This window comes from Macrotis lagotis, chromosome 1 (genome assembly GCF_037893015.1).
Source record: "Macrotis lagotis isolate mMagLag1 chromosome 1, bilby.v1.9.chrom.fasta, whole genome shotgun sequence".
Taxonomy (NCBI): Eukaryota; Metazoa; Chordata; class Mammalia; order Peramelemorphia; family Peramelidae; genus Macrotis; species Macrotis lagotis.
The window spans coordinates 819872531-819899978 of NC_133658.1; the positions used below are offsets into that span (position 1 = coordinate 819872531).

Sequence of the window (27448 nt, forward strand, 5' to 3'; positions counted from 1 at the left end):
TTCAGATAACTTAAAATCTGAGAGACATTCAAATTTATAGTCTTTCACAGGAAGACTCTAGAAGCAATATAATAACTGTTCAAGGATAATGGAAGGTTTTGGATAGCATGTCCAGATTATTAGACCAAAGACTGTCCTTGTTTCTGGCAAGGCTGACCCATCTCTCAGTTGTTAAGCTATCCTTCCTCAAGAGGCCCTTTGTCTTGAAATCTCTATTCTTAACTTTCATTTTGCAGTTGTTTAAGGTACTTATTGAGGGCAGCTATGAGTGACAGTCAGAAAGATTGTTTTTTCCTGAGTTCATGTCTGGCCTCAAAAACTTACTCAGCAGTGTGTTTCTGGGAAAGTCACTACACCCTCTTTGCCTCAGTTCTTCATCTGTAAAATGAGCTGGAGAAGGAATTGTAAAACCACTATAATATCTTTGAAAAAGAAAATCCTAATGAAATTATGAAGAGTATAAAAGACATAAAAAAAATGTCAAATTCAAAGGTATTTATTAAGAGGGTGCTCAGAAAGCTACCCTCGGAGTCAAGAAAAACTGAATTTAAGGACTGTCTTATTCACGTATTATTTTGTGATAATAGACTACTTACAATCTCTCATTGACCAGCATCACTATTACAATTTAACCTATAAGTAATAAAAATTTTTGTTTCTACATTGGTACAAGGAAGGGAGAAGTATAATTTGGCATAAAGGCAAGTATATATGTGGAGCAAATAGGATTCTGAACAAGAGACATTTTTCTCATTTCCTTATAGTTTAGAGAAAAATATATAGTTTTGATGGGTTCACATAAGGTCAGTTGCTGGTTTTCTTGTGTTTTACACCAAGGAAAAGAAACTTTACACTCTGCCAGTATATTGTTGGTCTAGAGGTCCATGAAACAGTGATCTTTCTCTTTTGGTTGACCTTGAACAAGGCTTGGGGCATTAGAAAACACAACATAGGAGTCAAATATGACTATTTATACCTGAAATGAAAATTTATTCTAAAATGATATTGTTTAAATAAAGAAGGAAGTATGTAGTGCTCTACTACCTAAAACCATAAGTCTGTTTATGGCAGATAAGTTGTTATTCTGTACCAAGAAAATCATACATTCAGATTCCTCTACATGGATGAATAGGTCTATAGGGGAATAATATATAAAATATATGAACATATGTAAAATATACACATTTTTTTCTCACATAAGCATTCTCCAGTTTTTTCTTAGACTCCAATACTGATTCTTCAGACTTTTTCTACCGTGACCCTGTGTTATCACCTACTCTCTCCTCTATTTCAGTTATTTTTTTTATGTGTCGTGTCATCTTCCTCCATTAAACTATAAACTTGTTGAGGGCAGGAACTGTCTTTCGTTCTCCTATTTGCATTCCCTATTCATTGCTACTACAAAAAGAGCTGCTATGAATATTTTTATACTTGAGGAATTTTTTCCATGATCTCTTTAAGATACAGACCCAGTAGTCATATTGTTGGATCAAAGGGTACGCACCTTTTTTATTGCCCTTCGAACATAATTCCAAAGTACTCTACAGGAAAGTTAAATCAGTCCACAAGGTTGCCCTCTTTTGCAGGGAATGAGATGATGAATTAAAAGTATGTAGAATTTTTCTTTCACAATAGATGTCCTATGAATAGTGGTCAGTTGGTCACTGAATAAGCATCACTAAGAGTCTACTTGGAACACATACAGTGCTAAATGTTAGAGAAACATAGCAAAACAAACAAAAATACATGAAATAAAGGCAAAAAGTCCCACCTCTCAAGAAGTTCCCAAACTAATGGGTGGGACAAAATGCAACAATAATGTAAAAACAATTTATGTGTGGGATAAATAGAAAGTAACTCAGCTGAGTCTTTAAGGAAAGCAGGAAAGGTAGAAGACAAGATGTGTTGGATGGTCAATGATAATGCTAATAAAATGCTAATAATATTTTGCATTTGGATTCAGGATATTTGATGTTTAAATCCTAGCTCTACTACTTGCTATGTGTTTGACCTTGAATAAATCACTCTAACTTTGGGGACTTAATTTGCTTCATCAGCTTGAAGAAGAAATAGACAATACCGGGGTAAAGGGGAATCGAACTGGCTTTCATACATTTTCTCTTTGTATGTAACCGTCCTCCAGATACTCAGACCATTCTCATGCTCTCTAAAATAAATTTAGTTTAATTTTTAAAGTATTTATTAAGTGCCTACTAATTGCAAAGGAATTTATACAAGATCATACCCTTTTGTGCAGACAATTCTCTTTGTAATGTTATCGAAGTAAATTTGAATAAAAGTTCAATTTAATATAAAGTCTACATTTAGGAATGTTAAGATCACTTATATTGTCATCATATTATGTTTGTGCATGAGATTTTATAAGATGTAATATGTAATAATGCTTCTATCTGAGAAGCAATATAATATTATATGTACATATTATATTATATGTACATATATACACATATACTGCCTATGAATATATTTACAGATGTAAATGTGAGTATATTTTATTATATGTATATTATGTATATATGTATATGCATTCACACTTATATATATATATATATATATATATATAAAATTCTCTCTTTTATTCATTCCTTCTAAAACTTTGCAACTTCCTTTATGAGACTATTCCTTCTATTCATAACCAATCTCCTGCATGAACTGCTTTGGCTCCTTTTAAGAATAAGCTTCTGGTGACAAAATTATTTGTATTTAGTTCAGTTGGTTCTGTGACTATGGATATACTAGATGACAGGAGGCTTGTATCCAGAAAGCTTTACAACTTGGTAGGCCCTTCCAGACATTGTGTTCTCCAAGTAAAATCTTTGTTGCATGGTACACTGTGCTTATTGGTGAGATTTTAGAAGATGACTTTTATGAAGATGATTTTAAGCTGAGTAGCGGATGATAAGAGAGGAAAAATTTGTAAAGGGTCATAACACAATGATTGACAAGAACGTGAAATTAAAGAACTGGATTTTTCTCTGGAGGCAAATAAGGAGGTTATAGAAGACACTAAAGTTTTTGGAGTAGGAAGTATTTGACAAAGTGGATTTGTGAGAGCGATTAATATGGCATTGGTATACAATATGGATTAAAGGCAGAGAAAACTAATTAAGAGACTGCTAAAGTAGTTCATGTGTGAGATGATGGGACATGTTTTACAAACTGAAGTAGGTTTGAATGTCCAGTATCTTGAATAAAGTACTTGGTGACCTGGCACAGGGAAAATTTACTTAGTGTGCTTTGAAGAACTGGTCAGACCTTGTTGGACATAAAGATCTCCTTCTGTATGACACTAGGTCTATGCTAATGATCTCAAATCAAAAGTAGTTCAAAATGATTTCCCAAAATTGGGGTGAAAACTTTGATCCCTCCAAACTAGAAGCAAATTCTCCTTCCTATAAATTCTCATTCTCTTTCATTGATTCATTTAGGTAAATAATTGTCTTTCATTCTTTTCCTGGAATTTTCAATTTTGTGTTATAGTTATTTTATTAAACTTATCTACATGCCCTATCATACCTAATAGATTATAATCTATTTAAGGACACAGATAATACACTAATCTATCTGTAATTCTTCTGGACTTCAGCATGTAATTTTTGCATAAGTTAAAGACATTTTTTAAACGAAATAATTACCTAATTATATAATATCAACTCTTAGTAGAATAGATTAATTTGGCCCTGGTCATATTTATAAGAAGTAGCAGAGTCAGAATATTAATGCAGAGTCTCTGTATTTAGGCTCTAAGAATCATTATTCTTTTAAGTTTATTCTTTGAAATATGAAATAAAAATAAATATAGGGTAATAAGAGGCAGGAACAACAACTTGGGTGACATTGTGAAGGAGTTTAGTTTCTCTTTTTTACATTATTTCACCTTTGATCCAAATGTCATTAGAAAGCCTAATAGGTGGGCAACCATCAGGATAAAATTCTTAATTAAAGGGAAAATGAGAAATTGAGTTCTGTCCCTTATAAATGAAATAAGATTACAAAAGACAGCATGTGCCTCTAAGTAATATCAACCCAAGACCCCCAGGGAAAAGAAACCTTGTGATAATCATTTTGCAGTTCTCAAAAGGGAAGGAAAAAAGATTAAACCTCCTCGTGCTCTTCAGGAAAACCTTGTGATGACTTTCTGATCCAGCCAGAGGCGGGATTTCTACTTTAATGGACCTTTCTCCCACCCCCATACTTAAAAAAAATTGTTTGCTTCCTACTCTCCAGCAGCCCCACAAGATCCACTGAATTTTCAGCCCCTGTTCCTATCATAATTCAGTCTCCATCTCAGACCAGCTGATTGTATGGGAACTTGGAGTCTCACTAAGGCCAAAACAAATAATATAAAAAGAAGTGCCATAGTGAACAATCCTGGAGGGCATTTGGCTTCAGAGCAAAGGTAGAGAGGATCTCCAGCCAGATGACTTTTTCAAATTCAAGGTTTTGTTAATATTCTTTACACACACGCATACATACACACACACACACACACACACACACGCACACACACGCACATGCACACACACATACACACACACAAACACATGAGACACACACACAAGAATTATATTAAAGATATAGCAAGAGCTATATTTCAGCATTTAAGGTACATTTTGTAATAATGAAACAGTATAGAAGAGAAATGTGTCTTTCAAGATGAAAGTCTGAACTAAGATGATAATAGGGAATGTAAGATCCCTAGTCTTGAGGTCCCAAGACTAAGAGGCACATACTCTCTGTCACAAGGTAACTTACCCCTTTGGGTCTCTGATACCTCATCTGTAAAACAAGGAGATTGGATTAGGTGATTTCTGTTTTTTTTCCCACCTTTAAATTCTGTCTTCACTTTTTTGAGTAAATGGATCAGTTCTTCAAACTTAATATTGTCAATGAAGAAAGGAATGTTTTGCTTGCAATCAGCCTTTTCTCTCAGGATTCTATAAGTTCAAGAGGCCAGAAAACTTTCAAATGAAGGAGTGGATGGGGACGAAAAAGGAAGAGAGTGTCAGGGAAATTTACTTTGTCCTGTTGCTCATATACACCAAAATCTTCAGTGGTTTCCCCCATTGCCTAAAGAATAATGTCCAAAGTTCAACACAATCTAGCCCTAACCTTTTTTTAGGCTTATGTCTTATTAGGCTCTTTTATGAGCACTATGAAATTTATTCATTTCCCCCTACACTTACATATCTTTACTCAGTCCTTTCTCTTTTCCCAGGAATCCAAATTCTCCTTATCTTTGAAGATGTAGCTCGAGCCACACCTTTTTTGTGAATCTGGTACATGATTGGCATAGACTTCCCACTCTGACTTCCTGCACAATCAGTTTATAAAAACTGGCCTATCCTCTGAATTCTTCTGATGTCAATTTTCTTTACCAATCAATCATCTTTTCATGTAGACTACAATTTTTCTCTCTGTCTCTGTCACTTTGTCACTCCATTTCTCTCTATCTCTGTCTCTTGTCTCTCCTCTCTTTCTTCTCTATTTTTCTTCTCTGTCTCTGTCTGTTTATCTATCCATCTGTATATTTGTCTGTCTCTCTTTCTCTCATTTATCTAGGTCTGTGATTTGATTATGGAAACTCCATGACTTCTCTATAGAAGGAGTCTGACAGACATTTTTGAGAGAAGAAAGTGATTTTTCTCATGCTCATATATCTCTACGGGTTTGATTCAAAATCTGAATTGCAGACCTTTTTTCCTACTTTACCTACTATGCCATTATACTTCTCATACTGTTAAACTACTTATTTTTCATCTGCTTGAAAACTAAATAATTGAAAGAAAAAAGTGCTAGAATTCAAGTCAAGAAACCCCAGACTTTAAGGATTGTACTTACCATATATTAGCAATACATCAAGATGAGCAGAGGCAGTTAGGTAACCTAGAACACTGGACTTGAGTTCAAATTTGTCTTCAGGCATTTAATAATTACCTAGCTGTGTGACCTTAGGCAAGTCACTTATTCTCATTACCTTGCCAAAAAAATATGAACATGAGCCAATTATTTAACTTGTCAGTATTCCCAGGAACCTTTCTAAGACCTATTTAGGAAGTTATAGGTGATTTGTGATGTGCCTTAGCCTAGGAACTTCCATCAATGAAATCATAGATGTTTGACATTCATACTTTGTCTTCCCATGGATTGTATATTTCTGGAGGGCTTGTGTTCATAGATTATATATCTGCAATCCTTTAAAATGCTATCACATAGTAGGAATACTTTAAATATCAACTGATAAAACAATATGGTAGATCATTTTTATATTTTCAAATGAATCTCAACCAAACTTGCCTGACCTTTTGGAATAGCTGATATTTTTATTTGGTGCTTCCTATCTTATTCCATTGAAGTTATAATGTGGCCTGAATTCTAACTTGTAGATTAAATTCTTATTCAAATTCTCCCCTTGGCTTTAGAAAGATAGTAGGTACCTAATAAATGCTAGTTGATTGATTGGTTGATTAAACTGTCAGTAATATTGAAATGTTCAAATGTTCAAATCTGCTCTCTGTCTATAGTCATTTAGGATTATACAGTCAAAGTTTAAAGACCTTAGGAGCCATATAGTTTACATATGATAAAGCTAAATCTAAAAAAAGTAAAAGTGATCGATGGAAAGTGGCAGAGAAAGGAATTTTTCTGGCTCTTTTCACTATAACATATGCCTTCATTATATCATATAATTTTCAAGTATACACTTAATATCTGTATGATCAAAGAAAAAATCATTTTACCAAATGTGGGCCTCAGTTTCTTCATCTGGGGTTGATATGTTTCAAGATGCTTTTTAGCCCTAAAGGGATGATCTTTTGACTCCTTTAAATTAATAAAATAACATGATCCACAAACTCTAAAGATGCCTTAATAGTGAAAACTATCACTTTAAAAATTGTATTTGGCTATGTAGGCTATCCTCTGATTTTCAAGAAAAGCAGTCATGTGCTAGGCAGAAGATGAGAGCTTAAGACAAAGCCTAGAAGTTTGAGGTTGGAGGTGGGAGGGGATACTATTTAAGTTTTAGCCTACTCATGTGATGATTAGAGGCGAACAGCGAGTTGGAGGGGAAGTCAATTAGTCAACTAAGAAGGAATTTGTGGAAGGCTAGGGGAAGAATGCATCTGGTACCTCTATGTTATTTGCTCTGGATTTTTTCAGGTTCTTTGGGGCAGTTTCCCAGAGCCTGTGTATCCTCCAAGAACCTGTTAGAGAAGGAATGTTGCCCAATCTGGAGTGGAGATGGCTCTCCCTGTGGCCAGCTGTCAGGCCGAGGCTCTTGCCAGGAAATCCACCTTTCCAGGGAGCCACAGGGACCCCAGTTCCCTTTCTCCAGGGTTGATGACCGAGAAGAATGGCCCTCTGTCTTTTACAACCGGACCTGTCAGTGTTCTAGCAACTTTATGGGGTTCAACTGTGGTGACTGCAAATTCGGGTTTTGGGGGCCAAACTGCCTGGAGCAAAGAATGCTGCTAAGAAGAAACATCTTTGACCTGAGTATACCAGAGAAGAACAAGTTCCTTGCCTATCTCAACTTGGCTAAGCACACCATTAGTTCAGACTATGTTATTCCTACCAGTACCTATGCTCAGATGAACAATGGTTCGACTCCCATATTTAGGGACATAAACATTTATGACCTCTTTGTCTGGATGCATTATTATGTATCTCGTGACACACTGCTTGGGGACTCCAGTGTCTGGAGAGATATTGATTTTGCCCATGAAGCTCCAGGTTTCCTTCCTTGGCACAGATTCTTCCTCCTGCTATGGGAACAAGAGATCCAGAAGCTCACAGGGGATGTGAACTTCACTATTCCCTACTGGGACTGGCGAGATGCTGAGGAATGCACTATTTGTACAGATGATTATATGGGAGGTCGTCACCCAACAAATCCAAACATCCTCAGCCCTGCCTCATTCTTCTCCTCATGGCAGGTAAGGAGCAATAAGCTGATTGTTTCTTATTTCAAAAAGTACTACCACAACTGATACTAATATAATTATTTATAATAGACTATAATTTATAGTACTTAATGGCATGGAGGGGTTTTTTTTAATTAGTTTATTTAGTCCAGAATTTCTTTTAAAGAAATTTACTAAGACAAATCAATAACTCTCTGGAAACCTATGGTCTTAGTTCATCTACTTGCCGAGTCACGCAACCAGATGTGTAGAGCGAAAACAATAACAATATTGATTTGATCACTATGTTCAGAATAAAGTTGTGGTAAAATATTTGCATGCTACAGTGAGCAAGCTGGCACGATGACTCCAATAGATAGCTAAATGGGAAGTAAAGCATGGATTGGTTTGGAATGGGCTAGATAGAGTAGAGTTAGTGTATTTGCAACTAAGACCCAAAACCCTCTGAATGAGTGAATGAAGTCCCCTGGTATCAATTTCTAGAGATCTGATTCAGAGAATTGATTCTTCAGGTAGAAAAAAAATCACACAATGGAAGATTGGAAGGCAAGATGGCCCGGGTGAAGAGCTTTACAAAATATTTACCTTTACTATAACTTGGAACTTGTTCTATATGTTAAGATCTTATATGTTATAATCATTTTGAAGATGAGGTAACTGAGACACAGAAATGTAAATTGACTTATGTAATGATTACACAGTCAATCTATTTTGGAGCAAAGTTTTCTGATGCAGAAATAACATAGATTATTGATTAAGAGTAAGGTGACATTGTTATTTTTGTCCAGTCATTCAACCATTTCTAACTCTTTGTGACTCCATGGATTTTGTTGTCAGTGGGATTTTCCTCACAAAGTTATTGAATTGGTTTGCAATTTCCATCTCCATCTCATTTTACAGATAAGGAAACTGGGTTAAGCAGGGCTAAATGACTTTCTCAGGGTCACACAACTGGTAAGTGTCTAAGGTCAGATTTGAGTACAGGTCCTTCTGATTCCAATTATCCATGTTCTATCCACTGTACCACTGAGCTGCTCAGATCATCAAAGGTCATTGAATCTAAGTCCTTCATTTTACAGGGGGGAAAACCAATGCCCAGAAAAGTTGTGGCTTGTCTCAAACTATGCAGTTTATAAGTGTCAAAGCAAAAACTAGAATTGAGTTTAGTAGGTAATGCAATGGTCAGGACACAAGACCTAGAGTCAAAAAGACCTGAGTTCAAGTGTGGTCTCAGATACTTCCTGGCTGTGTGACCCTGTTCAAGTAACTTTACCCTTTTTGACTTAGTTTCCTCAACTATAAAATGAGATAGAGAAGAAAATGACAAACCACTTCAATAACTTTGCTTGCTAAGAAAACCCCACAGGCAAAAACGTCCATGAGATCATGTAGGATCAAACACAACTGAGTGACTGAAAAACAGTGAGCTTTTAACACTAAATAAGTGATTACTTTTGTTTCTTTGTCAGAAGTCCTTACTTTCACATAGGCTGACTATGTAACCATTACCTTAGTCTGTCTGTTTTCTCAACTCTAAAATCAGAATAACAGTACCTGCCTCTTAGGGTTGTGGCAGAGCATAGTTCATAGTATATATATATACATACATATATATATGTATAATATTATATATCATATATATAATGTTCATATATCACATATATTATATATATCATATATATATAATGTTTATATATATATATATGTATACATATATATATATATTCCCCATTAGTCTGAACTTGGAATTTCTTCATTTTTTTTATTTAGATTTTTAGTCTGGGTCTTTTTTTTCAATTAAATATATTATTTATTTATTTATTTATTTATTTTGCCTGCATGGAATGGAGGTTTTCAAAAATCATTTTTTGTAAGGTGTTAAGCCCATAGTATATCATTGATAAATGATTGTTCCCTTTCCCCGTCCTTCATTCTTTTTTCAAGCCCACATCTCTTTCCACTACACTATGAGATGACATCCTCAAAGTTGTTTTTGGAATTATGAAAATTTCAAGTTTTCAGCCCTTCAATTGGCAATTAAAATGTGTGGATGACTTTTCCCTCTCAAGTGCACATAGCAATCAAGAGAAAGAGGAAGACATTCAAGTTCTTACTTGAAAATTGTCCCAAATAATTTTTGGTCACATGGCAAATGGCAGCACCTTACCAAGCAAAGCCATCACATTTATACAAGGGGGAAAAACAAAATCTTTCTACATATCTGTGTGGAAAAGCATCTGTCTTGTGAAGGCTTCCAGAACTGATCAACTTACTATGTAAAATACTGAGATTTCTTGCTTATTTCTCTAGTCTTCCTTTATTCCCACAAATAATCCCAAGTCATGATGAGGTTAAAAATAGAAAAAAATGAAATCTTTTTGTTAACTAAACCTTTTGAGAAAGATTGTAGTATCATGGGACAAACATGGGATCTGGAGGCAGAAGTCCTGAATTTGAGTTCCCATTTGACTCTTTATCAACAGTTTGATGGACAAGGTTCTTAACTTCAATTTTCTATTGTAAAAAAATGTGGGCAATATTGTATTCTCTGTCTCTTAGTAATGTGATATAAATTTTTAAGAAGGTAGTGCTTTATAAATATAAGTTGTTATTTTGATATGTAAAAACTCTTGAAAGTGCTCAGAATCATTTCCAAATAGCAATTGACACACATGGAAATGTCTGATAAATATGAGACAAAATAATACAATGGAAAGAATATTAGCTCAGAAGCCAAAGGACATTGATATGAGAATGAATACTTTGCTAGTGCAGGGCAAGGAAGACCTGAATGAATCTGCCTCAAATACTTATTAATTGTGTAACCCTGGGCAACCTCTCTTAACCTCTGTCTATCTCAGTTTCTTCAACAGTAAGATAGGGGTAATAATAACATTTATCTAAAAAGACTATCATGAGAATCAAAAAAATCAGAATTCTTAGAAATTATTCTGATGGAGTTCTCAGGAAGTTACACTTAGATTTAGTATTGATTTTCTAGGGCCCTTTGTAGAGTCTTGAATTTTTTACCAGTTTGTCCTTGAATTTTAATGAACACGTTCCCCTTAAGCATTATTGAGAAGACAGAAGTTCAAAATTTTCTTGACACTTTCAAATTTGGAAGCTTCACTTCTTACTAAGGTGTTGAGAGAGAGAGAGAGAGAGACCTAAGCTGAGGTCAAGATACTATTCTCCCCATCAAGTAATTCTTTCTTAGGGGTAGCCTTATCTCTTGGTTCAACTTTTACTCAAAATTATCTAGATCCAACTAGTATAATGGTTTTATTTAGGCTCAGAAAACCTGACTACCATATACCTAAGGAGTTGTTTGTTCCTTGTTCAAACCCAGTGAATAATTAAATCTGTTTCCACAGATAAATGAAGGTTTTCATTGACTCAATGCTAAATTTAAATTTATTATTTTATTTAGTAGACTCTCAACCCTTACTTTTTATGCTTCAGAACTGTTTAACTCTAACCTTTCCTTTTTTCTGTGCAGAAGGAAGACATAGAGATATAGAGAATATAAATATATTAGTCAAAGGTAGCAGTATGGGCTCTCTTCTATAGACAGTGAGGACTCAAATGACAAATGACTATTAATCAATATATCTTCACCTTTAATGTTATATCCCTGATACATCATGGGTATATGAATCATTCCAAACTACTTATTTGTCCACCCTCTTTTTTCATGGTTTTCCCTTTTTGTTCTAGCACTTCTATACCTTCTCTCAAGATAGTAATTCATATGTAGTGTTCAATTCGATTATTATGTTCATCATAAAGGCTGGATAATTAATCACATGTAATCTAGGCTAAAAATTGCATTAAATTCTTGGATCAAACTTCTAATAAGTTATAAATCCCATTTTTGGCCAAAGTTCACTTCCCTGTACCTAAGTCTCTCAGCATTATCATGAAGGCAAGATACAATATTATTACAAAATTAAATGCCGTGGTATAGACCTTCCATTTTTCCCATAAAATGATTTATTTCATGATATGCTATTATTTAGGGGCAGCTAAGAAGAAGAAGAGTGGATAGAGCACCTTGTCTGGAGTCAAAAAGACCTCAGTTCAAATCTGATCTCAGACACTTGTTAGCTATGTGATCCTGCACAAGTCACTTAACCTCTATTTGCAGTTTCCTCATCCTTAAAATGGGAAAAAAAAAATTATAGGGTTGTTGTGAGGATCAAATGAGATAGCAATTGCAAAAAACTTAGCATGAAACATGGTAATAATTATGTAAATGCTGGTTATTATTTTTATATCATGATGATTTCACTACTTGAACAAGTAAAACATTAGGTTGTACTATGTCCTATGGAGTTCAATTTAAGATCTTGTGTCATAAAAAAGTAGAAAACCAATCCAGAGGTAAACAATCTCTATATCAAACCTTTTGCCTACCAACTCAAAATAACATTTTTGCATGAGATAAAAAGAAATGTAATCTCTAGGGCAATGGAACTTCATTTCATGTCATGAATTATTTATTTTAGGGGTGATGGAAGGTGTATTATAGCGCACTCAACTTCTGGTTAATTCTGTCGAATGCCTGCATGCTATAACTGGAAGATAGAAGAAAGGGTCACAAAGCAATTACTTCATCATATGAGAGAACACTATGCTTCTTATGGTTGCAGCTGCATGGGGCAATAGGGGCATGAGTTTGGTCTTTCAGGATATTCCCTGGAACTCTATTGAACTAGAATCCCAGAACTCTATGGCAGTGATTGCTTCTACCACTGTCTATCCTTGTAAACATAGCACTGAGACATTACATGTGATGTTAAAATTCCTGAGAGTCTAATTCCACAAAGCAAATAACAAAACTATCTCTTACAGAGTTGAGATCACTCAGTTACCATTTTGTTTCTCTTGATCTTTGTCTTTTCCCTTTCCCTTTGTCTTTTCATATTCTGATGTCATTTCCCTCCAATTAGCCTTCTTTGGTAGCAGTGACTCTCAGGAGGCCAACCAGCTGATGAAACCATATCAGAAAAAGTATAATTCTAACAAGAAACTATAATCTCCCAACCCAATCCAATAAACATTTTAAATAGCCTACTATGGCCAGAAACTAGGCCAAAAGACTAGAATAATGAATAGAATTAATGAAAAGATAGACAATGTTTGTCCTCAAGGAGCTGAGATAATACATTTTAAAAAAAGGTAGAAAGTGTGGGCAAGAGAAATTGGAACATCAGGCAGGGGTTACACAGCATGGAGACATCTTGTTTGCTGTAATTAAGCCTGGAAAAGTAGTAGGTGAAAATTGAAATTATCTGAGAACTCAGTTTCTGCCCTGTTTAAAGGAATTTGGTAGACTGCCTTCCAGTTTCCGAATTACAGGGGAAGTGAAGGTATGGTGTCAAATCAACATGGTTTTGAGATTAGAGATTATGAGCAAAGAGGCTAGAAAGCAGGTGAAAAGTTGAATTCCTTTTACATATACGCAGAAAATCAGTGTTACTCTATTGTTTTGTTTATACTGAAATGAGTATTTCAGTACAATATTCAGTTGCTTCAATTTTTAGAAGGAAAAAAACGTTCATAAATCTTGTTTGGGTTTTGTTGACTCCACAATTCTATACAATATTTTGTCTCTCAAGTACCTACAACTCTGTTGTAAAGATAGTCACATTTTTGGATTGAGATATGCTCAGTCAGCCACAGACCTAGAATCAAACATACTAAATCTGAAAGAGATTTTAGAAATTAACTAATTCATGACCCTTATTTATAGATAAGGAAACTAAAACCAAGATTGAGAAAATTTGGTATAGTGGCAAGAATGTTGTATTTAAGGATGAAGAACTTAGATTTGAATTCTGTTTCCTCTATTTTCTATCAAGAAGCTGCGGGCTAGGGTCAGTTAGATGGTGCAGTGAATAGAGCACTGGCCTTGGTTTCAGGAGGACCTGAGTTGGGAGGGAAAAGGAAGCAAACAGAACTAGAGGATCTGTAAATTCCCTTCCAGTATTAAATTATATGGACACCAAAACAACTTGGATCAAGATCACAAAATTAAAAGGCATAACTAATAGACCTCCTAAATCCAGTAATCTTTCCACCACATACTGCCCCTTCCGATAATTCTGGGGAAGAGTTCACTAAAAATCATTTCAAAAAAAATCACTAAAAATATTTCAGAATAAAATGTAGCCTAATTGAATTATTTTCCTTATTACTAACTTGGTATGGGAAAAAATTTTTAAAGTCTTTTTGAATGACAAAAAACCCAATATTGATAATATCAAATGTCTCATATTCTCTCTTGAAATTATTCTGTATTTTTCAAAAGACTCATGATTTCGTCTTTGAAGGGCTCATTCAGTTAATTCAGGTAACAGTAAGTCCATATGAGGTATATAAAAAAAATCATTCATGATAAAAAAAATCATTCAGTCTTCTAGTGCTGAACTCCTAACAATTTCACTGGGCTAGTACTTGGGTGGTACACTGGGACACAAGACTGCAATGGTGTATGGAGTTTTGGAAAACTAGACATGAATTGTATCACATTTTGGGAAAACAATAAACAAGGATATGATAGAAGATGTCAATGGCAGGTGAAATCCAGTTAAAATTGTTTCAAAGGATATTGGTTTTTTTCCCCTGAATTTCCTATGGTTTTAGTGTTTAAGAATTTAGTTGATTTGGAAGTATTCTATAATGAGGATGTCTGACTCATTTGAAGAACAAATTTGAAAACAGAGATGTCTATTATTTTCACCAGGATTAGACACAGCAGGGACAAGCATGACAGCTAAATTTGCCAATAAATCTCTTTGACCTTTGACTGGATGACAGAGAGCTCAGATGTTTATTCATTAGCAATGATCTTTGATCAAATATACCAATATATTCATAGCTGCATTTTTATGGTAGCAAACACCATTTAGTAGAGAATCAGTAAAAACAAGTGGCAATTAATATAACAGAACAGAACTGTGACTTAAGAAATTATAAATAATGAAACTTCTAAGAAGCATGACAAACTTGATATGAATCAATGCAAAATGAAGGAAACAGAATTTGGCAAATATTAGACCAATGATTAAAAAAAGTGAAAAGAAAAGAAAAGAAACAAACTTGGATGCTATGTGGTTATCATGACAAAGTTTTGCCCTGTTAAAGAAATATGCCTCCTTTTTTTGCCTTGCAGACAGGAGGGCTATGCATGTGGAATATTACATATTCTATCAGCCAAAGTTGATATGCTGATTGTTTTTAGTAAATTTCTTCTTTTCCATTTCCATTTTAAATCTTTTATGGGGGGGAGAGAAGGGAAAATTTATAAGTTATTTTTTAAAAAGTAAGATTTTTTTTAAAGTAAAAAGAAACATACAAGAATTCCCCAGATATATTATTTAAAATAGTAATAGCTTTTATTTAGCACAATATACTTTCAAATCCTTTATTTTAGTTCCATTAAATTAATCATTTTACCTTGCTTACAAGGGGCTAGGTTAGGCATATAAAGACAATAAGGAAAAGACAAACCCCTCCCTTCAAAGAGTTTACATTGTTTGCCACATACAAGATGTATAGAGATAAATTAAATACAAAGCTACTTTGGGATAGCCTTCACAAAGTAATTTGAGGAAGGAGAAAATACTGACAGGAATCAAGGAAGAAGTACATTTAAATCTTGAAGGAAGATAAGGATTAAACAATCAAAAAGAGCATAGAGAACTGCTAAGGTTTGTCTGTTATAATGTAAAGTAAGTTTACAAAGGTCATACAGTGACCTGTTTGTATTCTCTCAGACTCTGTTGCATTTTAAACTCTCTAACACAAACACATTAAAGAAGCCTGAAAAAATTGAGGAATCTCTTTTCTCTGCTATCTGACTGAGCTCTAACTGATTGTGTCCCCTTTATTGTAGGGCCTCAATCCTAACACCCTAGTTCCATTTAATAACATCATGCGTTATGTTTTACAAAGATTATGTTTACTTCAAAGATATAACAAAAACAAGATTTAAATATTTCCTCCAATACTGTGGTGTCAAATTCTCTTCTTTCTTCAGTTTCTGGGGAGGATGGCATTAGGTTCACAGACTAGATCAGTTCTTACACAGTATTATTCCCACTAAGTTCATGTGCAAAGCCCAATTTGTAACTACCTTCTACTGTATTAAAATTTAGGACCACTTGATGTTTAGGGCCTTGTTGCTGGGTTGGTTATAGTCAACTGGTTTCCTAGACCGGGCACTTACATGCCCAATGGCTCTCACTCCTAGGCAAGATAAGAGGCTGTACATAGAAATGAATGAATGAAAAATCCAATATTATGGAGTTCCAAATTCTTTTTCCTTCCTTTCTTCCTCATTGAGAAGGCAAGTTTTTTGATACAGTTTATTCATGACCAGTCATACAAAAACATATTTCCAATTAGTCATGTTGTGAAAGAAGACAATCAAAAACAAAACAACAAAACAAAACAAAAGAAAGAAGTTTTTATAAAATGTATGCTTCTTTTTGCTTTCAGACTCTAAGATTTCTTTCTCAAGAGGTGGATAGTATTTTAGAACTGCTAAGAATAGCTAAATTAGTCACTGTAAGCTGTCATAAAATATTACTGTTTCTGTGAAAATGTTTTGGTTCTGCTCACTTCACTTAGTTTCAGTTCATACAAGTTTTTCCATTTTTTCCTGAAATCATGCTGCTCAACTTTTCTTATACATGATCATATCCCATTACAATTAGATAACACAACTTGTTTAGCCATTGCCCAATTGATGATACCAATTCTTAGTCACCACAATATGAAGTGCTATAAACATTTTATATGTATAGATCTGCTTCCTTTTTTTTTCTTTAGTATACAGACATAATAATAGTATTGCTCCATCAAAGGATAAGCACAGTTTTATTGCCTTTTGGGCATCATTTCAAATTGTTCTTCAGAATAGTTGAATAGTCTGATCAGTTCACAACTCTACCAACAATGTTTTAGTTTCATGATTTTCCCACATCCCCTTCAACATTTGTCATATTCCTATTTTTACATGTTAGTCAATTTTATAGAATTGAACATTGTTTTAATTTGTTTCCTTAACCAATAATGATTTACAATATTTTATATGACAATAGATAGTTTTTGATTTCTTTAACTGAAAATTCTCTTTTCATATCCTTTGATCTTTTATCATTTGGAGAATGGAACAGCAATATTATTATTAATTGAAGAATAAAATATATTATTATAAATTTTGATCATTTCTCCATATATTTTAAATTTTTTATTAATTATTTCTATTATAAGGCAATGGGATTAAGTGACTTGCCAAAGGTCACACAGCTAGGCAATTATTAAGTGTCTGAGACCAGATTTGAACTCACGTACTCCTGATTCCAGGACCTGTGTTCTATCCACTGCACCACCTAGCTGCCCCACCATATATATATTTTAGAAAGAAGGCCTTTATCAGAGAAATAAATCACACAATTATGATTTCTATGCAATTCATCCCTCCCAGTCTTTCCTCTTTTTTGTTTATCCCTTTCTTCTTTTATCCCCTTCCTTTCCCCCTTTCCCTATAAGGGAATAAGAATAGAAAGATTTCTGTGCCCAACTGAGTATGAATATTATTACATCTTTGAGCCAATTGTGATGAAAAGGTTCAAGAATTGTCTGCCATCTCCCACTATCTTTTCCTCCTTTCTACCTTCCCTTTCTCATAATGCCTCCCTCTTTCTCAACTCTTAATTTTTTTAAAGCTATCATCTAAGTAGTCATTTTTACCATCACATGAGAATGCAGTGGGAAAAAAAAATCACCATTTTAGGGGAGTCAAGTTGTTTTAAAAAAAGTGAACAGTTCCAGCTATAAGCTAACTGAAAATTAACCAGGCATATACCAGAGTCAGTCCAAGCCGTCTCCTGAGAGTCAAAAAATTTTCAATGAGAATATTTCCTTAGAATTTAGAAAACACTACATTTCAGAGTTTGAATTGTTTGGTTGATCATCTAGACATAAGAAAGTGATGGAGAAAACAATGCATTCTACTTAATTTAAAAGTGTCTTGGGCACAGAAATAGATCTATATCTGTAGAGAGAGGTAACTAGATGATAGATGTTAGATAGACAGATAAAAGATATAGAATTCTTTTTCAAAGCTTGTTGTTAAATATTTGTCAGAATAGTATTGCCAATACAAAATGTCTGCATATTCTTTAGTTCTATAATTTCCTCAAAGTAGTTCTCTAGCATCTATCAGGCTCATGACACTATCTGAGGAAATCTGAAGATGAGCCTGACCCCCATTACAATTGACTGAAGCTATATTGTGATGAATCTTAAAAAGTAAGCTAAAAGTAGAGCCCCTGGAATTAGGAGGACCTGAGCTCACATAAGTGCTCAGAAATTTATGAACTGTGAGACCCTAGGCAAGTCATCTAATCTCAATCCCCCCACTACCCACCCCCAAAAAATCAGGCTAAGAAGTATACATTTAATTTCTTGCTATGACCCTGTGTAGTTAAAGCCTTTGGGGGACAGGGTAAGCATGAACAAAGGGGGTTCTGGACATGGAATTTCATCAGTCCTTTCACTAGTACCTTCTTATACTATTAGTTGCCTGGAAGTCATCAGAGATTAAATGTCTTATTGATAATCGTACAACTAGAATGTGTAAGAATCAAGGAAAATACAAATCTTATAATCAAAAAGAACCCTTTATCCATCATAGAGTATATTTGATAGAAGAGGAAACTGAGGTGCAAAGAAGTGAAGCAAATCTTCAAACTGTAGACCCAGAGCTCTTCGGAAGACTGAGAAGAATTTCATAAGAATAGTAGAGTTCACTAGTCTAACCTCTAACCTTCATTCCCTTTTGGCATGTCCCATAGACTTCCCCAAGGCCTTCCTAAATTGAGATCTTATGAGACCCAAGTCCATTATCCATTTCTCCATGCCATACAATGATCAAAAATCCTAATAACTGTTCATTGCAAAAAAAAGGGGGGGAAGGAGTTAAACTTCTAAAACAGAAAGAAATATAGGGAGGAGAAAGAGAAAGTGGAAAGGCTAAACAATGTCTCAGAAAAATTAAAGAGAACATAATTTCAAAATGCAAAGAAATAGTGCTAAAGGAGTAAGCCTTTTCCCCTTTCCTATGAAGTATTAAGGAACATTTCTCTGGTTCTGCATTGAGAGGTTATTGGGGACAAATGTGAACCACACAGCATTCTACAAAACCGTCTTCATAAAGAAAAAGAAATCTGGTATTTCTCTGAGCAGTTTCCATGGTTACAGTGGTTCCCATGAATACCTGCTGAAATAAGACTTTTGTTTTCCCCCACTTCCCTCTGATGCCTTCTGTGTGACACTTTTTTCCTAGATGACTATATTTCTTGGTCACATTTTTCTCACATCTATCATCTCAGGAACATTTTTTCCTCCTTATTTGAATCTATCATATCATCAACTTTAAATCTCTCCTTCTCTCTCTCTCTGTCTCTGTCTGTCTCTCTTTGTCTCTGTCTCTGTCTCTATCTCTCTATCTCTCTGTCTCTCTCTCTCTGTCTCTGTCTCTTGGTCTCTCTGTCTCTCTATCTCTCTGTCTCTGTCTCTCTCTCAGTCTCTCTGTCTTTTTCTGTCTGTCTCTGTCTCTCTCTTCTCTCACTCCTCTTTCTTTTCAGTTCCCTCTCTCTAGACATTTTTATCTTTCTAAGTGAATTGCTCTGTCTTTAATTGACCCAATATCTGTAAATAAATATTTGTGCTTTGTGAAACTGAATATCAAATGTTTACAGTTTGCATGTATATGTATACATATGTGTGTATATAGGAAATGAAAGTAATAGCATACTAACATTGGAATTTAATAAATAATTAAATAGCAAATATGAAAATTTCAAATGGCTGCATATGTATTAACCAACCAAGGACCCTGGGTATTTTAAAATGTTACTAAAAAAAATCCACTTCCTTTTTTTTTGTATTTCACTCTAAAACTTAAAAAAATCTTAATTAACTGTTATCCACACTCTAAAACATTCAGGTTGAATCATGTCCTCTAGAGTACAAATTAAGATTAGATACAATAAAAAAGGATTAAAAAGTCACTTTCTATGCAAATGTTTTAGGCTCAAACTTTAAATTTCATTTTAAAATGAAAAGAGAAGTGTGATTTCTAAGGTATTCAAGATACATTATTTCAGAGAATCATTGATTTAGTTCTTCACAGGACACTATATATATGCATATATAAATACATATAAACATGCATATAATGTATAGATACAAACATAATTATGAATACATATATCTTTTGCTATTTCATATATATAAATATATATTAAGCTCCTCAGGTCAGAAATTATTTTGTTTTTAATATTGTTCTGGTTTTTCAGTCATTTCAGTTATAACCAATTCTTTGTGAGCTCATTTGGGGTTTTTCCAGGCAAAGATACTAGAGTGGTCTGTCTTTTTCTTCTCCAGTTCATTTACATTTGAAGAATCTGAGACAGAGTATTAACTGTCTTGCCCAGGGTCACACAGCTAGTAAGTGTTCAATGTCAGATTTGAACTCACATCTTCCTGAATCCAGAACCAGGACTCTATTTACTGTGACACCTAGCTGCCCCTAACAGAGCAAAATAATGTCTAGGACATAGTATACATTAATAAAATTCTTGTTCACTGAATAATCCATTATTGTATGGTGGAAATGGGTGTTTTTTTATTAATCTATCTCCTCCCATTTGGGCAAATTATTAGCATTCCTTAGACAAATAAAGAATAACTTATTAAGTGCTTATTTTATGCCAGATACTCTGCTAGATACTCAAGGGGGAAAAACAAAGCAAAAAAAATGTGGTCTCTAATCTCAAAGAGCTCATGAGATCATGGAGAAAGCGACAACAACTATGAACATGTAGTCTTTGTGTGTGTGTGTGTGCACGCATGCTAGTGGGTGCACTTGTGCACACACATGGGTAAATAGTTGACCATTGTAAAGTGAAGGCATGAAGGTGCAGATGGAGAGGAAAGGTGCTTTTGTAGAAAAAAGCATTTAAACTGAGTCTTCAAGGCAGGCAGAGAACTCTCTATTTGAACATATTTTGTATTTGTATAGGCTTTAAAATTACTTATTGCTGTGTAGTAGTAACCTCACACCCACCTCCAGTAGAATGAAAGAATTTTTAAGGGTAGAGACACTTTCCTTTCTGTTTTTGGTGAAGTAAATTGAATTAATTACTTGAAAGGTAAGGATTTTAGCCTTTGTAAACTGAGATTGGAGATGTCTAGTAAATCTCTTCTAGAATTAGAGTTTGTAATGAGTGCTTTACTATCCTACATACTCTACACACATATATAGAGCACATGGCTGATCAAAATAACTAACTTTTAATGATTCTTATATTATCTTTTATCATAACTCTATCAATACTCTGAGAGGTACAGTAGTCTTGGAAAGAAGGACTTTGAGAATAGTCTACCAAAGGATATACATTTTTGGAATAATAAATTATTTGAGGTTAAAGGTATTCTTTCAGAAGTGGCATGGAGGAAGGCAACTGAAAGAAAGGAGAGCCTGTTATTGTAGGCCTCTTGATCATAAAGTGGCATGGTCTTCAAAGAAGACAATAGACTGAGAAGTAAGTCAGCATTAAGTAACAAGAAAAGAACCAGTCATAAGAACATAGCAAAATTTCTTTTTAAGTAAATGTGTAATAAGAGTATGCAAAAATCAGAATAGATGAGTATTGAACTTTATCAAAAGCTTTTTCTGCAGCTATTTATATTATTATATATTTATAAAGAAAATTTTTATTGTTGTAATCAAGTAGATTAATGTTAAACCACCCCTGTTTTCCTGTTCATAATCACTGCCTTATAATTAATTAGTCTTTAATATTTTCTTATATTTCTTCTACAACTCTTATTTGGAATTTTCCATTGAGTTCTGGCTTTATTGTTAAATGTCCACAAACATTTTCAATAAGAATTATGCCCAGAGTATTTCACATTGAAGAGGCAAGTAAAAGCTTTTTCAATGAAGTGGAAGTGGGGAAAGGTGAGGGAAAATGATGAACCTTCATCCTCATTGGAATTGACTCAGAGAGAAATAACATACACACTCAGTTGGGTATAGAGATCTATCTTACTCTAGAGGAAAATAGTAGAGAAAAGGGATGGAAGAATGGGAGGTGTAGGTAATAGAAGAGAGGGAAGATTGTAAGAGAGGGTAGTCAGATACAAAACACTTTTGAGGAGGGACAGGGAGAAAGGAGAGAGAGAAAATAGAATAAAGGGGAGTGGGGAAGGAATAGAATGGAGGGAAGTACAACTAACAATAGCAACTGTGGAAAAAATATTGAAGCAATTTCTCTGCTGGACCTATGAAAAAGAATACTACCCATCCCAAAAACAGAGTTGATTGTATCTGAATACTTGTTGAAGTACACACACACACACACACACACACATACACACAAAGAATTCTACTCATTTTTGTTTTTGAAAAAGTTATTCTTGGATGCAACTCCCAACTCCTTTGCTCTTTTTGCTCATTGACCTACAGTTTTTTAGTATAGGAGGTGCTAGGTTTTGTGAAATCCTGTTGTTTTCTCATAGTGTTTTCTTTTTCCTTGGTACTTGCAATATTTCCTTTATAACCTGGGAATTTTGAAACTTGTCTTTGATATTTCTGTGATCTTTCAGCTGACTATTGCTGGATTGATTTCCTATTTCAATATTGTCTTCTTGTTCTAGAACTTTAGGACAGTTTCTCTTAATAATATCTAGTAACACTGTATCTAGATTCTCTTTTTGATCATAACTTCAGATATTCTGATAATTTTGATAGAGTCTTTCCTTTATTTGTTCTCCAAATCAGTTGTTTTTGTAATGAGATATTTCAGATTCTCTTCTATTTTGTCTAGTTTTATTTTAAGTTGGTGTCCTATAATGTCATCCAATTCCAGTTGCCTAATTCTGGTTTTCAAAGAGTTATTTTCTTCTTTAAGAATTTGTTGCTTTTTCTAACTGCTTAACTTTTTTTTTTCACAATTTTCTTGGAATGCTTTTTTAAAAATATTTTTCTTGTTCTTATTTAATTTTGGAATTCCTTTTTTGTTTTCTTCTTTAAGATATTATACCACTTTTTTTCAAATGCTTAACTAACTTTTCATAGTTTTCTTGAATTACTTACTTTTTCTTCTATCTTTTCTCCTCAGTCTCTCTTATTTGATTTTTAAATTCCTTTTAAGTCCTTCCAAGATTTCCGGTTTAGTCTTGTGATGACTTGACATTACTCTTTAGGATGGAAGCCGTTTTTTTTTTTTGTTTTTAACCTTACTATCTTCCTTTGAATATGGACTCAGATCTTTTACACCTAAGTAACTATCAATGCTTGGGTTTTTTTCCCTTTATCTTACTCATTTTTGTTTTTAATTGTCTTATTTTATTTTTAATGATTAATATTATTATTGCCAAATTTGAATCCCAAATTGTGGATAATGTTTTCCTAGGCTTTAGATCCTTCTTACTGTTTTCTGAAGTGTGTTGGAAGGAGCCTGCATTGCTCAAATTCAGGGATTCCTTTCTTCTTCCTTTAAGCCCCATTCGTGTTGTTCCAAAAATGTTCTTGCTCCCTGTGGTATCACACTCACTGGGTTTGTCCTCACTCATTCTCACCCACAACCCAGATCACATCTGGTCAGTCTGTACCCTTGGGACTGGCTCCTGTAAACACCAGGGGTCCTTTAATCTTCCCCTGTTCAGTGACCTTCTATTCTTTCGATGAAAGTTAGTAAGGTAAAAAATCTGAGGTAAAAGTTCCTGAGGCTATTAATGATGTGAAAGTGAAATCTAGTCTGCTTACCTCAAGGCCTATTTTTCCCCCCCTGTCTAGCCTGGCCTAGTTTATATTTCACTCAGACCCAACTCTAGCCCCTGGAATTTTCTCTATGGTCCTCTCAAGATGGCTTAGGAGGACAATTGGTTTCTCCTTTTATTTTTGCTGTATCATTTCATGGCTATTTTCTGTCTGTTTGCAGGGGAAATCTGGAAAGTCTGGAAATTTATGACCTAATTCACCATCTTTAGAAAATATAATCCTATAACAATCAACATAAGCTTCTAGAGTCAGAATCATTTAAATAATAATAATAATAATAACAGGAATGAGAAATTCCAGGTCATCATATAAAGATTGAAATCCTAGTAAGGAATATTTGAATCCGACCTACAGAAATCCAGGGTGCATCTATAGAACTAGAAATCTAAGGCAAGTCCAAAGTGGAACCCACAGCTACAGTTTTAGAAGGGAAGGTAGATGTTTGTAAAGTCTTTACAATTCTTCTGGAAGCCCAAGGAAGGACTCAATGATTTCGGTTTTGGCACAGGGCAAACCTCTTTAAGGTTTATAGTGCTTTGATGACCTGATAGGACTTGACATTGTGCCCTTTTAAAAGCTAAGGTTCAGAAAGTGTAAATAACTCACTCCCGCTAATAGTTAATAAATATTAGTAAGGATGTGAACTTGAATCTTTTTACTCCTAGTAAAATATCCCTACCATTGCACAGCCTTCCATCTTTAAACCCTAAAGAATCATGTGCTATTTGGGGGAAGCAAAGGAAAAGAAAAGGGAAGAGTCTACGTACTTTTTCTCTCTATTAGAAAGTCAGTAACTAAAACTGATTGTTTCATTCTTTATACTTGTTACCCCAGTATCTAGAAAAATGGCTTGTCACATAGTAGATGCTCAACAAATATTTGTTAATTGTTTATTCAAATCATGTTTATAAGCATCTATTAAGTGCCTTCCAGGTGCCAAGAATAGTGTTAAGTGATATGAATGCAAATACCATTCTAAAGGGGTGTGAGGTAGAACACCTAAAAGGAAGCTGAAAAGCAGGGTGATTTCTCACAATGAAGAGGTTTCTCATGCACTGCTGATAAAATGCAGGAGAATCATGCTTGTAACCTAGAGAGAAATGAAGGATTATTGATCTTCTCTTGAGAGATCCTGTGCCATCAGGGACCCAGGACATATGAAATAGTGGGAGCAGTGAAAAAAACAAGGAAAGGGAAGCAGTAAACTAAGTCTTTGATCTTGATGGTAGAAAAAAGGAAAAGGATCCTAACAGGCCCATATTATACCCAAATCCTATAAAGCTTCCATTGTTTTTATTGTTTTCATTTTTATTTATTTGAGCCAATGGGGTTAAATGACTTGGCCAAGGTCACAGAGCTAGGAAATTAGTGTCTAAGGTCAAATTTGAATTCAGATCCTCCTGACTCCAGAGTCCTCTATCCCCTGAGTCACCTATCTACCCTGCTTCCATTGTTTTTAAAGTTATATTGACTTAGGATATCTCTAAGATGCCAATGAAGTATCCATCCTATCTACCAATCCCTTGCTCACAAGGAATATCTATAGCTTGTTGGGCTGCACTCATTTGAAAGACTTAAGAAAGGATATGAAAAGTTATTCAAAATAAGAAGATTTGACTGTATCAAAATATGCATTGTTTAAGAAAGTATCCATAGCAAAAGATCATGGAAACAATGAAATATTAGTACAGCAGTATAAACCATAATTTCCTTAGGCTAAAAATAAAACAACAAAGTTAGTTTTATAAATGAAGTTTAATTCTCTAGGATCTTACCAAAACCATGGGTGGATGGCATCCTTGCGAATGCTAACAACAGAACTAACTGAATAATCAATATTTATAGAATTTTGACAAAAGATCTTAAAATTTTGGTGGTCAACCAATGTGTTTACACATTTGTACATAAAGGTGTCATTGACATTGATTACTCTATGATTCTCAAACCCATCCATAAGGTCTGTCCAATGTCAGAACTGACAAAAATCCAATTAGCCCAGGACTACTGTCTCCTTTTCTGACGTGACATTTTATGTTGTTATTAGATATGATATAGACATATAAAACATAGTAGTTTCTCCCTTTCCAAAATGTCATAAATACAAGAATTTATTCAGATTCTCATTTAGATAACCAGAACAGATTCCTACCTTTTCAGGATGGCCCTTTATCGCTTGTTTACACAACTTTTCCAGGTGCAATTAGAAGGGCATTAGGCTGATGTAAGTGAAAAATTGACCTGAGAGTTTGGAATGCTCAGGATTTTTTATTTCACAAATTTGCAAATTCTCAAGTTAAACTTTTTTCCTGGAAAAACATTAAGTTGTTTGAGGATAGGAGGGAAAAGAGAGGAAAAGAAAGGAAAACAGCCATAAGAAGTGACTGAACTCAAGTTCCAGTGAGTGAGTCTGGCCTCAAGGGGAGTATAAACCAAACTTATTTAGTGTTTGCCCACTTCCAGTACAGGGAAGAGATAGGGAAAAAAACAGTAAATGAAGAACACCCCCCCACCCAATAAGATAGGAGTCAAGTATCTATTTTGAAAGACTGAGAGTCAGGGAGCTGGAGGAGGGGAAGAGGGATGATCTGAGGTTGCTCTTAACTTGGCAAATTTGCATTTAACAATGAAGTTACTTTGAACAATTGAAGGGTATTTTCACCTAATTAGGACCCAAGCTTCTGAGGAGCCCTCAGAAAACATCAGACAGGCACAAATAACATTTTCTTAATATTAAAAAAAATAGATAATTCTCCTTCAATAAAATAAAAAAATCCAAATCCTACCATGAAAGACTTCAATCAATTAATCAATATATTAAAATCTGCTATGGCCAATCACTGTGTTATCTTCTGGGAATTCATAAAAGAGGAAAATAAGTTAATCCCTTTCCTCAAGGATTTTGCAATCTAATGGGGGGAAGCAACATGCAAAAAAAAGTGTGCAATGCAAGTTATATATAGGATAAATAGGAAATAATTAAAAGAGATGAAGTACTAAGGTTAAGAGAAGTCAGAAATGAAGCTATTTTAAAGGAAACCAGGGAAGCAAATGGTCAGAGTTGAGGATATTTCTGGAGTTTGGTGTTGCCAGTTTGAGATTGAGAGGTTTTTTTGACTAGTGAAAATTCACCAATAGCCCTGGGATATTAAACCTGCTCAGGGTTTATTATGAACAGATTAAATTTTTTCTCCTCCAGGGGAAGCAACAAACACTTTGAGGACAGGAGTGAATAACAAAAGGTTAGGTAAGGTTTGTTTAGAAGGCAAAGAGACACAGAGAGAGGGAACAGCAGTGGCAGGACTGAGATTTTGGAGTTTGCATGCCCTGAAGCTAATTTAGGCCAGATATTCTAGTCTTGCCTATTCTCTAGTTACTGAAGGGTGGGGAGACTAAGGGCAAAGAGGAAATCCCTCCCCCCTCTTAAGTGATGGAAACCAGGTAAAAGGTTGAAAGTGGGGGGGGGGGTGGAAATGAGATGTTACAAACTTTACATTTAGTTATGGAACAATAGGATTCAATTTACATCACAGAAGCAGATAACATTTTTTCCAAAGTTTAGTAATTGCAAAATCTGTTTCCAATTACAAATCTTCTATATTCATAACTCCTTGCATCATAGTTTCATAATTCCCTGCAT

At 34.4% G+C, this 27448-nt stretch overlaps 1 protein-coding gene across 1 annotated transcript in view; it reads left to right on the forward strand.

Moving 5' to 3' along the window:
• The first annotated feature begins 7137 nt into the window (after positions 1-7137).
• The window catches only part of TYR (tyrosinase), a 113466-nt gene continuing 93155 nt past the window's right edge, over positions 7138-27448 (forward strand). The window contains exon 1 of the mRNA XM_074214755.1: positions 7138-7996. Within this exon, the coding sequence (XP_074070856.1) occupies positions 7140-7996 (857 nt within the window). The 5' untranslated portion in view covers positions 7138-7139. The remainder of the gene's footprint in view (positions 7997-27448) is intronic.